General features: G+C 36.4%; 1 protein-coding gene across 5 annotated transcripts in view; it reads right to left on the reverse strand.

Moving 5' to 3' along the window:
* Positions 1-16,245, reverse strand: part of FIRRM (FIGNL1 interacting regulator of recombination and mitosis) — a 49,839-nt gene that overhangs the window by 22,163 nt on the left and 11,431 nt on the right. For all 5 annotated transcript variants that reach the window (XM_060296577.1, XM_030875509.2, XM_030875513.2 and 2 more), the window contains 8 exons: positions 15,463-15,547; positions 13,598-13,736; positions 8,719-8,799; positions 6,702-6,766; positions 3,286-3,434; positions 2,562-2,691; positions 1,266-1,452; positions 327-409 (listed from right to left, as the gene is read on the reverse strand). In XM_060296577.1, coding sequence (XP_060152560.1) covers positions 327-409; positions 1,266-1,452; positions 2,562-2,691; positions 3,286-3,434; positions 6,702-6,766; positions 8,719-8,799; positions 13,598-13,736; positions 15,463-15,547 — 919 coding nt within the window. The remainder of the gene's footprint in view (positions 1-326; positions 410-1,265; positions 1,453-2,561; positions 2,692-3,285; positions 3,435-6,701; positions 6,767-8,718; positions 8,800-13,597; positions 13,737-15,462; positions 15,548-16,245) is intronic.

The raw sequence follows: 16,245 nt of genomic DNA on the forward strand, positions 1-16,245 counted from the left end.
ACAATTATTTATACAATTATTCAGAAAAGCAAGGAGATGACTTCCATAAAGCACTAAATATTCTAAACTGCAGTTATTCCATGGCCAAGGAATATCATAATATACAAAACTACCTAAGCAATAGGTTCTACTGACTTGAACAAAAGAAAGGAAAGAGGGGATTCAGTCTCTAATTTAGTGCTATGATATGAAATCAAACCATTTTGGGGGGCTGTTAAAGGATTATCAAGACAGAATTTTTCTATAAACTTACAAATATAAAGTCATTTACTGTCAATCACTACTATAAATCAATCCAAACTCTAAAAAAAGTAAGTACGTTGTACCGAGCAAGGAAGCACCATGCGTCCATGGCTAGCAAAGAGGTGATCATATTAGCACTAAGCACAGCATTCAACAGAGCAGTGTCCTAATGAAAAACAAAAAGCTATGATAAATTATCATTAATATTACATTTCTCAAAATAAAACAACAAAATACTATCACAATCCAAAAAACAACAGATCCTCAGTAGGAAAGCTCTACTTTCTAGTATCTGAAAGAGCCTATGTTGCCATTCCCTCAACATTTATTAAGCACTTACTACATGTTAAGCATTGTCCTAGGCTACAGAGATTCAAAAGTGGTTTTCAGTGTGGTAACTCAATCACAAGGCTCCACAGAAATTCTCTATGTAGGCTGAAATTTTTAAAACAATATATACAATACACACGCCTATACTTTTGTTTCTGCCTTAAACCATTCAAATACGATATTTAATATGTGCTGAATATTATCCATTGTATAATATCTTAAATGATACTGATCCTTAAGTAAATTCTAAGAATGTTTTTCCTAAAATTTTATCAACATCTTTTCTAATCCAATTACACTAAAAAAAAAAAAAATCCACATTAAGCCTAGGATCTATCTATAGGAGACTTGGTACTACATACCATTTACTTCTCCTTTTCTTTTTATGAAACTGAATTAGGTGAAATCCTACCCATTTTTCCTCTTCTCACACTGTCTTTCCATACCTTCCCACCCAAAATGTTTCCTCAAATATTTTAGCTAAATATTACATCTGAATACTATAGGACTCTAGGATTACCATTTCCTAGGAGCCAGCTGAATTAAAGGGTAAAATGTGCAACTGAGGGAATGACATTCAAAAATAAATACACATTTACTACCCCACACTTTCTTCTATATCTGAATCACAATTTCAATGAAAAGAAAGCAAAAGTGTAATCTCAGCTTAGCCCAGCAAGTAACAAACTTACCAGTTCAGGGAACAGTGAGGGATGAAGGGAAGCAATAAATGTACACAGATGAACACAAACATGCTGATATAAGGTGACAGCAACCTCAGTTTGCCCTTTACTCTTTACTTCCTGTAAATGAACAGGTAGAGACAGTTCACCAGAACACTGCTCAAAACTGGAGAAAATGGCTTTGAGTAGAGACACCCTGCAGGGAAATTGAGAACATTGAACCCAAGATTATTAACATTTAACAATTAGCAGGTGTAATAATATGACATACAGAGGTTTATCTTAGTTAGCAAAGCCAAATGTCTCAAGATGTATATATCAACAACAGTTTGCAATATGTGTGAATATGTATCCGTAAAAATAAAATACAGTTAGAGAAATCCCTTAAAGGAGAAGAATTTTCATATATATCTTTTATCATTTACCAAGTGTTTATCATAATACAGAACTATACAAAGTCTAAGACAAAATTCATCAAGGAACTTGAAACTTAAATAGCTAAGCTAGGTATCATATATAAAATAGAAACTAGGTATTATCATTCAGATAGGGAGGGGTTATTTTAAGATTTAAATGATTTAAGAATTCTTCATAGAGGATTTATATAACAAATTAAAAATAGGCAAACTATAATAGGTAAAGAAGACAAAGCCTGAGTATAAGGTAGACAGGAATCACCAGTCTGACAGGAGCAAGGTATATGTATAGAAAATGAGTGACATGATAAGGAGCAAAAGTAGATGATGAAAACAGAATGGGTGGGTTTTAAATGCAAAGCTGGGGAGCTGGGATATTATGCTTTAGTTACTGAGCAGGAGAATAGGAAGCTCAGAGCTGGGGTGTAAGGAGACTACCTGGTAGTGGTACACAGGATGCCACTAAAGGATAGGATAAAAAACTAGAGTACAACAATAACCCAGGACGTAAGAAACTAGAGCCTGGTGTTGGCAAGGAAGAGGAATACAAGTGAAATTTCCCAGGAAATAACTTATAGTATCTAAGCACTCTATTTAACAGAGCTCATTTTTAAATGTTACTAACTACATCTAGTCTGCTACACTCAATGTTTATAACACTATTAGCAATACCTTCTAAAAGAGTGAACAAAATTAAATTATTTTCCGTGCCTATCATAGATTTATGTATTTTATATTTTCATTAAGTAGCAATATGCATGAGGTCTACACAGTAACTATTAATTAGAATATGTGACATAACAAAGAACTTAATTTCAAGGTCACTGCAAACAAATAGGGCATTCTAAACCATCGTAATGTGATTGGATATCAACAACACGTTTACCACCTGGTTGTAGCTTCTGAGACCTGGGTCTCTGTGCACCACAGGGTCTGCACGTCCTCAGGCTGAGAGGGCAGCTCATCCATGATGACAACCAGCAGTAGACACTGTGGAAACTGTAGTTCACATGGCAGCTCTTAAGGTGGTAAAATTAAGTTACAACAAATTAGTAAACACATACTCTACATACTTTCAGCAGAAATCTGATTGTGATATATAAAAAAATTAGAGGCATAATTTTTAAAAAGCAGAACTATGTTCCAAGAAAAAAAAGTAGAAGTAATTTTAAATAAAATTTTTAAAACTTAAAAAAAGGATGACTGGGACTTCCCTGGTGGTGCAGTGGTTAAGAATCCTCCTGCCAATGCAGGGGACACGGGCTCGAGCCCTGGTCCGGGAAGACCCCACATGCCGTGGAGCAACTAAGCCTGTGCACCACAACTACTGAGCCTGTGCTCTAGAGCTCGTGAGCCACAACTACTGAGCCCATGTGCCACAACTACTGAAGCCTGTGCATCCTAGAACCCGTGAGAAACCTGCACACCGCAATGAAGAGTAGACCCCGCTCAATGCGACTGGAGAAAGCCTGTGCACAGCAATGAAGACCCAATGCAGCCAAAAGTTAAATAAATAAAGAAACAGGATAACTGCATAAGAGAAGATTACCCTGTCTCTAACATGTAATAATTAATAAGAGATGATTTAACACTAAATCTGTTTTGAAATTTACCCAATTCACTGTCCAAAACCACTTCCACGAAAGGTTGGAATTTGAGAAGCTGACTGACAAGTGGATCCAGTGTGACCAGGAAAGCACCTGCTATTTCCTCCTGTTGTGCTTTAGAAATCCCAGCAGCATACAGGCTTGGAGGAAACTTACTGGGAAGGGAGGGAAAAAACTCATTCATTAATAACTACTTTCGAATTTTAGGTAGAGGTAAGTACTGATGTTCTTCCAGCAGTGAAAATATATTTAAAAATTAAGTAGCATGTGTTTTATAAAACAAAATTCAAAGTACTGAACTGATATCATAATTCTATGAAGAACCTCCGAACTAAATAACATGGCTATAATTCTATAAAATTAAAAGTTTATAATCTTAAAGAAAATGTTGGTATGGTTTTGATGCATTTTAATACATTGTTCACAATGATATTCTTAAAAAAATACTGTAAAAATATGAATCAAATAACTAGTAAAAACATATGTAAAAAAGATATTTCTGATAAATTCTGGGGTAATTACTTCTATTGAAAGTTATTTTAAAATAGGTAAAATGCTGAATTTACTATGAATTTAATGCTCAGTTTCTCAGAAGCAAGAGTTTTATAAGAACAAACTGTATACTAACACTGAAGGGAGATGCAAAGAATTTCATGGAAAATGTCTCAGTAACTGAGGTTTAAACTAAACTTTGATCAAAACCTATGTGAGGGCTTCCCTGGTGGCGCAGTGGTTGAGAGTCTGCCTGCCGATGCTGGGGACGCGGGTTCGTGCCCCGGTCCGGGAAGATCCCACATGCCGCGGAGCGGCTGGGCCTGTGAGCCGTGGCCGCTGAGCCTGCGCGTCCGGAGCCTCTGCTCCGCAACGGGAGAAGCCACAGCAGTGAGAGGCCCGTGTACCGCAAAAAAAAAAAAAAAAAAAAAAAAAACCTATGTGAAATAAGATATGTATTCAGTATTTTTTGCCATGTTATTTTAACTGTGGCAAACTGATAGTACATGAGAAAACCCTGTCTAGCAGGGGATGACAGCATTTAAAAGAAAGCAATTAATATAAACACTTGAGGCCTTTGTAGTGTGATGGAAGAAGCACCAGTCTGTTAATTACTAGTTATGTGACTTTGGTTCATTCATTCGACCTCTCTGAGCCTCACTTTCTTCACTTGTAACACTGATTCAGAGTTGTGAGGACTAAATTATAAGTGAAATTATAAGGTGAAAGACATATAAAATACAACAAAAGTAAGGAAACTCCACAGATTTGAACTACAGCTACTGAACATCAAAGCAAGTGTGTGTTTTTCAATCAAATGATACATTTTTAAATTAATTTATTTGACAAATGTTTATAAAGTGCCTATGTATATGTCATGTACCTTTCTAGGAGCGTGTGATATAGTAGTAAACAGAATATACAAAGTTAATGCCTTTACCTAGTGTATACTCTAATGAAGGGGAGAAGTTAACAAGTAAGTGAGTAAGTAAATACACAATATAGTAGATGTTAATAAGCGCTAAGGTGGACAGGAAATTCCATTGAATTTCTATTTGAAATTCTATTGAATTCTGTTTGAATGTGGGTCATTTGAGAGTTTGTGCAGAGAAGTCACATGATCTAATTTATGTTTTATCACTCACTTCGGCTACCGTATGGAGAACAGACCAGAGCAAGGCAAGGGTGGAAACACAGACAGTAGATACGATGTTCTTTCGCAAAAATGCAGGCAAGAAAATAACAGTGGATGAGATTGAATGGTAGCCGTTTAAGTGGTGAGAAGTGGCTGGATTCTCTTTATATACAGGGCATATACATATTTATACTGAAGGTGATACTGACAGAATTTGCTGATGGACTACATGAGGGATATGAGAGCAAGACAAACATCAAAGATGACAGGAAGGTTTTTTGACCTGATCAATATGAAGAACCAAATTACCACTTAAACTGAAATGAGGAAGCGACAAGAGGAGCAGATTTTGGGGGTTGGGGAGTGGCGGATAGATGAAATGGGTTGGAATCAGGATTTTGGTTTGCGTCAATTTAAGTACACATGTCCTGATTGGCAGTTAGACATTAAAGGGGAGAGAAATAAATTTAAAGTCTTGAGACTAAATGACCATAGAGGAGAGGAGAGGCCTGAAGACGGAGTGCTGGGCACACCCAACTTAAAGTAGCTGGAGAGATGAGGAGGAACCTGCTGAGGAGAGGTGTCTTGGAAGCCAACAGAAGAAAGAGTCCAAATGAAAGGGTTAAGTGCTGCTGACAGGTTACATAAGATGAAGCCTAAAACTGCCCACTAGATGTAGCAACATGGAGTCACTGATGACCTTGACAAGAGCTGTTTTGATGAAGTAGTGGAATAGAAAGCCTGACGGGAGTAGCTTTGAAAAAGAAAGTAGAGACAGTGGTAAAGACAACTCTTTCTAAACACATGCAGAAAAATGGGAAGGTGTTTATTTGGAGGAGGATGTAGAGTCGAGAGATTTTGTTTTATATTGTTCTTAAGATGGGAAAAATAACAGCATGTTGGTATACTCATGAGAATGAGAAAGCAGGGAAGACTGATGATGCAAGTGGGAAAAGGAACAACTTCTAAAGTAAGGTCCCTGAGCATGTGAGAGAGGGTGAAATTCACTGAATGAATAGACGCTGGCCTTAGATAGGCACACAGACATTTCACTCATGGGACAAGCAAATATATGGGCCTAGATACAGATAGAATAGTTGATGTGTCAGAAGGAGAATATGGAAGCTCTCTTTCAATTGCTTCCACTTTTCTCAGGGACACACACAGTGAGGACATTAATTGACAATGAGAAATGGGGAGGTGGTGCTGGAGATTTAGGATGTCTGAAGAGGGAGAGGTATGAAAAGTTGTCTGGGAGACTAAATGGATTAAGGAAGTATAAGAGGGTTGCTGATGAATGAGCGGACAGAGTCTTTTAGTGTCAAATCAAGGGCTCTTCTGAGGTTACTATCAATTTTAGATGTCATTTAGCCCTCATCTAAATTATGACACCCTTTCTGTAACTCACTTTTTTTCTGGGATGGATTCAACTACTACTTGAATTAAATCTCATAGAAGTAAAATAAAAATTAAGAAAGATAAAAAACGGTATGCTGATACAAAATGTATGCACGTATATATAACCTCTTTTTTTTTCCTTTGGTATTTATCATCATACCAATATTCATCACTTGGATATAAAGTACTAGTTAAGAATATAAAGATAAGTAAAACTCATACGGAACCTATTCCTTAAAAGCTTCCATCTCCATTAATTTTAAGCAAGCAGACAAAAATTCACTAAAACATTAAGAAAAAATTACTGTGATATTTTATTTTTAAATGATATACATTAATGTTTGCATGGCTCATATGGCTCTACTACATTTTAATGGTCATATAGCAGTCTTCTTACCTGTGTACCTGAAGATAAAGCTGGTGCAATGTACAGCAAGAATCAGACAGGAAAGGAAGAAATTCCTAAAAATAAAGGAACTCTATTCACTCTTTATACACAATGTGCTTTGCTAAAATAGATCCTCTCATCAAAGGCATGCAAAATAAAATAAAATCCCAGATGTGCTACATAGGGAAAAAAATTTTCTTGGATGAGAATAAAAAAGGAGATGAGGCTAAAAGCACCTAAAATTCTTTACTGTTAAAACTATCAACGCAACCACAATTAGGAACTATCATTTACTGAATATCTCCAAATGCTCAGTAGACGTGTAGTGACTTTACGTACATTATTTTAGTCCTCTCAAAAATATTATGACATATTACTGCCCCCATTTTATAGGCTAGAAAGCTGAAGCTAAGGTATCAAGCAACCTGAGACACATAGCTAAAAACCAGTAGGGCGGGGATTCAAGTACAGTTGTGACTGCTCTATCCATTATGGCTATGCTATCTCTTAGAATGTCAAAGAAATAGTTTTAATTGTATTATATGATATAGAAAACAAGCTGATAGCTAATTATTTAAAAAATTTAAATTCCCCTGAAAGAAAAGGATTGATTTAAAAATGGAATAATTAGGCACAATTTTGCCTCCTAACAACTCCGGCAAATATCAGATGGGTAACTGCTCAACAAGTGCCACTGGAGCCAGGACCCTCCCACCCTGTACCTCTGCCACTGACATACACACCCTGCGAGCTGTAGGGAACCCGGTGTTAGAGCAGCCAGCTACGGTAAGTGGTAGTGGCCCCGAAGGATGAACTCGGACAGCACACCAACAAGGATGGCAATGTGTCAGTAGTCAGTGAGCCTGCCATGGAATTCTCACTAATAAACAGTCATCAGAGATCCTTATCTTTTCCTCAGAAAGGAGGAAGACAAGGTCAAAAACAAATTCGACATTGACAATAGTTTTCTTCTTTTAGTTACAAATATTTATTACTATTGGTATTTCTTTCACTGGCTGCTGTAAGTATTCTCTCCTCTTCTTTCCAAATAATCTCCCTTGACAGCTTATCTATTCTATTCATATATCTTCAACAATCACTATGCTATCCTGATGAGTCCCAAATAGACAGGTCTTCTTAAAATTGTCATAAGTTTGAACATTTAAACTTTAACAACCTAATTTAGAAATATGGTAGAAATAATTTATAAACAGTATTTAAAGGCAAATTGAATTATCTTCTGAAAACTGATCTGGGCTTATAGAAATAATTTTGTTTATGCTTACAGAAATAAATTTTTCAGAAAATTGAATAAAACTAGTAACAATATGGACTTCCCTGATGGCGCAGTGGTTAAGAATCTGCCTGCCAATGCAGGGGACACAGGTTCAAGCCCTGGTCCAGAAAGATCCCACATGCCGCAGAGCAACTAAGCCTGTGCGCCTGTGCTCTACAGCCCACAAGCCACAACTACTGAGCCCGTGAGCTACAACTACTGAGCCCACGTGCCACAACTACTAAAGCCTGTGCACCCTAGAGCCCACGTGTCCCAACTACTGAGCCCATGCGCCGCAACTACTGAAGCCTGAGCGCTCTAGGGCCTGTGTGACGCAACTACTGAGCCTGTGTGCTGCAACTGCTGAAGCCGATATGCCTAGAGCCTGTGCTCCACAACAAGAGAAGCCACCGCAATGAGAAGCCCATGCACTGCAACAAAGAGTAGCCCCTGCTCGCCGCAACTAGAGGAAGCCCACGCGCAGCAATAAAGACCCAATGCAGCCAAAAATAATAAATAAATCTTCAAAAAAAATTAAAAAAAACAAATCAGTAACAATATGATGGTAGCAACTTAAATAACAGATGCTCAATATTTAACAATTAACAATATAAAACCAAAAACCCTACAAAATATACTCTTGACTAAATAACTTCAAAAGATTGTTTTGGGCAGGAATGATAAAAACAGGATAACTTACAATGTATTGTAGATTTCACATTCACTCATTATTAAAAAAATAAGCCTTACCTTAGTATAGTGCAAAAGGGAGTTGGCAAAGAAACGACACAATTTGAGTGTTTTCTGAAATAATTTGCAGTCAGTATTATCCTGTTCCAAAAAAAGGAAATAAGAAAGTGTAATGAATGGGAAAAGAATATGAAATTAGCTAAACTTGTAAATGAGACAATATTTTCTAAAAAGATCTCTTAATAAACAGAGTGTAAACATTTTCCATAAAAAAGTAATTCTTCTCTGAGTTGTTATAAGCAATACAAACACACACCAAATGATAAAATATGTCAAAAAATTAAACTCTACATCACTGAAAAGAAATCTTAATCTATAACAGCAAAAGAGCTGATCATTTTTGACTGATCTGAAAGTGAAAGAAACTTTTAATACCTTATTGTTCTTTGCTATATGGGGATCAGTAGATGGTCAAAAGAAAAAGGTCTTACAAATAAATAAAAGAATGAGATATAAAAGAAAACAGGTAAGACATGAGAAGGCAGTTCACAGAAAATATAAATTTCCAATAAACTAAAATTGAAAAATTCTAAATTACAACCTAATTACATATCTTTTGAAGGGGGAGGGGAGAAAACTATTTGATTAGCAAAGATTTAAGACTGATAATATCCCAGAGTTGAGGAAGTGGAGTACCAAGCACTTTATTTTAACAGTCATGGGAGCATAAAATAATACACTCTTTGCATTATTATTAAAAGCTAGAGTGTTATAAATTCCTTGACCCAGTAGCAATCCCACTTTTGGAAATATATCCTATAGAAATACCAGCACAGGTATGCAATGCAATCTTTCTTATATAATGAAAATGGAAATAAATCCAGTATCCATCAGCTGGAGAATGGTTAAATAAATTCAAGGTATAAAACTGGATGATGAATACATAGAGATTCATTATTAAAAAAAAAAATTCAAGGTATATTCACAAAATGTAGTAGCATAGAGCTATTTAAAGGAATTGGGTAGATATATCTTCATGAATACAGAAAGCCCTAAGACAGATTAAGTAAAAACTCATGCTGCAAAACAATATGTATAATATCATCCTATTATTATTTTTAAATGTGTGTTATGTGTTAATATTTCCTCCCTAACCCTCCCAAAATAAATCGAAATCTTACCTGTGGTTCTCTGTAGCAGATTAAAGTAGGATTTCACGGTCCATGTTAGGTATTTGTGTAATGTGTGAGGGTTTTCTAAGCATGTATTACATTTGTAAGTTGATAAAACACTGGGTAATGCCAAGATATCTATGTGTATACAGGGGATGTAGAGGACAGTGGAGTCACCCTACCTGGATTGAAATCCTGGCTTTACCACTACATCTGCATGATCGTGGGAAAGTTACCAAGCCTCTCTATGAGGGTGCAATGTGGCTTACACTAAGGTTACTGTGAGGTTTAAATAGTGTCTGACACTTAGGCAACTTAGCTTAATAAATATTGGTTGTCATGTCATCCAAATGTGTAATACACACTATACTCCAAAGAGCTTTAAATTAGTACCTTAAAATTAAGTCAAACAGATACATTATTATCTTTAATTTGGAGAATAATTTCAAATGAAATAACTTTATTAACTGTGTATGTTCAATCTCTTTACAAAAATATATCAAAACCTTAATTAAGCCAATCAAAGTGGAATTGAATGATCCACTAATAGAGTATGACCCTTCATTTTTACCTTTTATAAAAATATTTGGAAATAGTCAATTTTCCTCAGCAAGAGTAAGTTAGGTGAAAATTCACCTCTTTGATAATTATGAACTCTCTCATACACTGCTATGGAAGTTTAAAAGGACAGAGATTAAAAATGAATCTAAGATATTTATAAGATACTCAATAAGAAATTTTATTCAGCTTAGATGTCACATCACAAGAAACTGTTATTGACTTCATGATTGGGTTCCTACCTTTACTCACATAGGCCAACCCGCAATTCTCCGAAGATCACACTAGTCTAATTACCTGCTTATACTATCTCCCAACCTAGACTATAAGTTATTGGAGGCAGAAAGATATGGCTGATTTAGTACCCAGCACATTTTCTGGCACACAGTAAGGACTCTGGAGATAGCTGGTAAATGAATTAAATGAATAAATGGTGACACACAACTTACCATATTCACCTATTTTAAATTTTTCTTTCTCATTCAAGAGGAAATTGTGTAAGATTTGGTTGAAGACTCTGGTTTTACTTCATTACTAAGTAGCATACCACTTAAATCTAGAGCTGATTTTCACATTTTCAAAAAGCAAGTGTACAACACAAATACTATCCCACCTTGATTTACTCAACTGTTTAAGTCAGAAAGTTTGCATCTCAATGCCAATAAAAAAGGGGGGGTGGGGATATAAACAAGGAAAACCATTTTTAATGTTTCAAAATATTGAGTATTCAGTCTTCCTTTCTTTAAATAAAACAAGAAAAATACCAATAAAATCTGAAGGTAGTGAGCAATGAATCTAAGTGTAGGCAATACATATAAAAATATGAGTTTATTTTCTGAATATAACTTTCAGTAAGCATTCTACGAATAAAAGTAGGAATTACAGTGCAAATTAAATTTATATCTAAGAGTGTTACAAATAAATTTCCCTATCTTTATAGAAAAACTAAATTATTTGTGGCTAAAAAGCTTGTTACAAAGTCTAATATAACAATCTCATTTTGAAACCACGTTCAAGACTTAAGAGAGAATAAATATCAATTTTAGAGGCTGTCACAGGTTGAACTGTGTCCCCTAAAAAGACAGGGTGAAGCCCTAACCCCCAGTACCTTTATTTGGAAGCAGGGACATTGTAGGCGCAATTAGTTCAGATGAGGTCATACTGGAGTAGGATGTGCCCTTAATCTAACATGACTGGTGTCCCTATTAGGAAGATGATAAGAAGAGACAGGGAGAGGACACCACGTGATGATGGTGGCGGAGACTGAAGTTATACAGCTGCAAGCCAAGGAATGCCAGTGACAGCAGAAACTAAGAAAGGCATGGAGCAGACTCTCCCCTAGAGCCTTCAAGAGAACAGGGCCCTGCTGACACATTTCAGACTTCTATCCTCTAGAAGTGTGAGCAAACAAATTTGCCACCTGATTTGTGGTAATTTGTTATAGCAGCCTCAGGAACCTAATTTAGGGACTGATACATCTACATGCTTCCATAAATAGCATATTACCTATGAAATCTAGAGGTTTTATTCTGACGTTTTTAAAAACAAGGTGAAAAAACTGCTTGGAAGAATTTAATGAAATAGTTTGATTCTTCAATAAATATCAATAGTGAACAGCAGAGGGCGATGCTAATCAAAATTTAGAGTTAAGAATGGAGAAACTACACAGACCTTCTCAAAGCTCCATTTCAGGCAATGGACAGTAAGTAGTGCTAGTTACATTTATCAGTACCAAATAAGTAAAGAAAAACAAGTAAGGCAAAACATGAAAATTTGCTTGGAAAGTTTACTATTTAAATTCTCTGATTTTCATATACAAGCGGTTTATATACACTGAACTTGTGTATTCAATACTTCATGTACAAATAGCTATCCTGGTCAAGTACCCTCGGGATCTCTCTTTCTTCTTCCATTATAGACTATACTGTGGCTTGGGCTTTCCCCATCTCACTCCTGTCCAGGAATCTCTGTCTAATCTTACTCTCCAAGTAACTCTAACTGGGGGATCTGTGGTGTCAAGATAAGCAAGATGGAAATTGGAAAAAGAGAAGGTTGAGGTTGAGGATACAGAGGTATAGGATAAAGGTGGATAGGGGAACATCCTTCCTGCCATTGACACAGGATACCCAACAAAATGCCTTCTCCTTTCGGGAAGGTGAGGGGAATCAGAAAGGGTATATGAAGGAAGCGGGGACAGAAAAGAAAAGGAAAAAAGGATGTAAGGGAAGGATAGATAAAGAGAAAAAGAAGAGAAGCAAGAAGGAAAGGGTGTGCCCCTTCCTAAAGTTACTCCTCACTCCCTCTTACCAACTTCAGGGCCCCTTTTCAAACTTCCACCCTCCTCTCGGGTTTGTCTTTCCAGATCATCCCTGCCCCATGAGTTGTGATCAGTGTTTAGGAACTGGATGAATCCTTACATGTCCACCCCCATAGCTGCTGGGCAGGGAAGAGCACAGGTACAGAGGAATACCCTGTATCAGTTTGCAGGTCTACAACAGGAAGGGATGTTACTGTTATTCTACGGAGAAATATTTAACTCATTTTCCCACTGAAATTATTGCTTATAACTGTGAGGTCCTGACTACTATTAATCCTATAATTTAGGACTATTACAAGTTAAACAAACTTTAAAGAGCTAGTGTGAGAACAGAAGGCACTATGTATAAACACTCTTATAGGAAAATATACTGCAATTCCCAATAAGCATATTAAAAATTTTTAGAATATAATCTGTTTTATAAAAGGGGTGCCAATTCAACACTATAACTTTTTGAAATCAATATAAATGTAAGTATACACCAAGTATACACACAGCTGTATACTGCATCTCTACAGGTTGTAATGGATTGGTGAAGAAAAGGTTGACTGTGGCTATATCATCAAGACGACCTTAAATAAATACAGGACTAAGGAATTAGATTTTTGTCCAAGGGTAGAAAAGATTCTGAGGAGAATGCCTTGACCAACCAGTGAGTATATAAAAAGGCAGGGACAGATAGACTATAGACGGAACGAAAGCACATAGGGGTCTAATGCAATGCTCTGAGTGAAAAGTAATTATGGGCTGTAAATAATCCCACAGATTGAAAACAAAAACAAAACAAATTAAAACCCTTTTGGGTAAACTGATCCATAGATCTAAATGAGATTTAGTAACTGCCAAAAGAAAAAGAGCTACAGTTCACAGTGTTGTTAGACCATATTTTTACCTGGGCATCTGATTGTGTCATCTGCTCAGCTAACTGTAAACAAGAACGGAAGGAGAAAAGAATGTCTTCGCACAAGCTAGTAATTATATCTTTGTGTTTCAGCTGACTCTTTATAACCGACTGGTGCTTAAGGCTCTGCCTAAATGAATAAAAAGAAAAGAATATAATCACCACAAGTAACATATCAAGTAACTTAGGACCATAAAAATATGACTTGAAAGAACATGTAAAAAATCAAAATGCATCATATATAACAGACACGGCATAATTAAGATGTACTGACGTTACCTCTGAAGCTGTCATGTTAGTTTGAGTAAGTTGATAATTTTTTATTTCTCCTTATAAAATATTAATTGAACTCTTACCTATATGCCAGACACTCTGTGAAGCCCTGGAGATAGAGGGGTGAATGAAAAGACACAATCTCTGCCCTGTCTGCATGGAATTTGTGGTCTAGCACAAAAGAGAACATTAAATAGTGTAAGAATAGTTAATTGATTACAGCTGTGATGAATGTTAAGCTGGAAGAGTCCAGGATGCTACAATAGAGAGATCTAATCTAACTGATTCTCAGGGTGAGGATGAAAAGAATGCTACCATCAAGACGTAACACTTAAACTGAGAACTGAAAGATAAGCAGGAATTAGCAAGGTGTAGAGTACAAGAGAGAAGCATCCCAGGCAGAGGGAAAAGCTGTGAAAAGGCTCTGGGACAGGAGAGTTTGTTATGTTTGAGGAGCTGAGAACAGGGAGAGCGCAATGGAGATGGGCTGGTGAAGAAGGCGGGAGCCAGAGAGGATTAGGTTGTTACTCTTAGTAAACTGGGATGGATTTTAAGCAGTAGAGTGACATGATCTGATTTACATTTTTAGAAGATCAGTATGAATGCTGGATAGAAAATGAATCAGAGCGGGGCAAGACTGGAAGATATTCAATGGTGATGGTGATGGCGATGGCGGTGGCGGTGGTGTGGTGTGGTGTGGTGTGGTGTGGTGCGGTGTGGCTAATTCACTGGGCACTCACTGTGTGACTTGCAGAGTTGCAAGCATTTCACACTGATAAACTCAATTCTCACTATAACCCCACAAAGAAGGTGCTATTGTTATAACTCCCACTTTCAGATGAGCAAACTAAGACTCAGAGAAATTAACCAAATTGCCTAAGAGTTCCAGAGGGGTAAGTGATTTCAGAATGGACTCAAGCATATGCGGTATGACTCTGAGTTGACACTTTGAATCACTGCATTATTACTTGTTGGCAACGTAATGACCTGGTGGTGCAAGAAAAACACCTAAGACCTGAAAGTATTACACTACCTTTAATGTTTTATGCGTATGTATAAAGTAGAGATTCTTAACCATTTTTACATCTCAACTATATCTCCTCCCACCCCCAAGAATCTGATGAATGCTGTGGACACTCTCCCTAGCAATCCTTCATAACGCTCTAGTTAAAATTATAAATGGAATTAAAATTGAACAACTCAAAAGTATATAATGAGGGGATTATATTCAACTCTAATTATGATTATTAATTTATCTAAGCCTGGAAGTAGGATACTTGATAGTCAGTTAAACAACAGTAGCAGTAGGCACATGGTTAAGACCCATGGCCCATTATTTCAGATGTACTAGCTAACTGAGTAGAACTTTTTTTAATTTTAGAGAGAGCAGAATAAAGAAGTATGATTTAGTTTGGGAGCTACATGTACAACATTTGGATTATAAGAGAGCAGTGTCAGTAAACATTGTACACACCCATACAAAATGTTTTAAATGCAATCTAAGAAAACTTACAAATAATTAAGACTTTTGGATATGGAAAATATATTACAAAAAGTAAAAACAAAACAAAACAGAAACTTACTTAATTATAAATTTCCAAGTATTGGCATGAAATGCATGGTCCATACTGGAAATAACAGAGCAGATATCCAGCAATGAATGAATAACTACAAAGAAAGATAACAGAACTCTTAGGACATTCAAAGGTCATATGGGGTGAGTTTCTTCTATATTTAAAAATACCTACTGAACAATTTTGACATTTGCTAAAATAGGCAATACAATTTGAAAAAAATTATCTCAAAATAATTAGTGAAAGTGTCACGCTTTTGATTTAGGGTTTTTATAAATTATAGAAAATTAAGTTTGATGTTTATACCTACTCTATGACCTAAATAAAACTAAAAATGTTCAGTGGACTAAAAATTATGCCCTATTGTAACTGAAACATTCCACAGATATTCAAATCAAAAATGACAAAATATACTGCTAAGGAAAGAAAACCTAACAAGGAAGAATCAAATGAATTTGCACAGTACTCATTAAGGCTTGTACTTTGCCTGAGGTAGATTATTTGTTACAATGGGCACAATAAACCCCCTTTCTGTGTCCACGCTCTTAGTCAGTTCGCTTCCACAGACCCTGGGCTTCACGACATAACTTGGTCAACAGGACAAAAATAAACATAAACCAAGCAGAGACTTTAAACGTGCCTGCACACTGGGGCCTGCCCTCTCTTGCTGCTCTTAGGACCCCTGAGGCCATCAGCAGGTAGCTGAGCCTGGGCTAACCTGCTGCATGATGGGCTACATGGGACTGGCTCAGGACTTTATCTCTCCCTCTGCCGACAAACGACCGTGAGTGA

The sequence above is a fragment of the Globicephala melas genome, chromosome 1 (assembly GCF_963455315.2).
Source record: "Globicephala melas chromosome 1, mGloMel1.2, whole genome shotgun sequence".
NCBI classification, from domain to species: Eukaryota; Metazoa; Chordata; class Mammalia; order Artiodactyla; family Delphinidae; genus Globicephala; species Globicephala melas.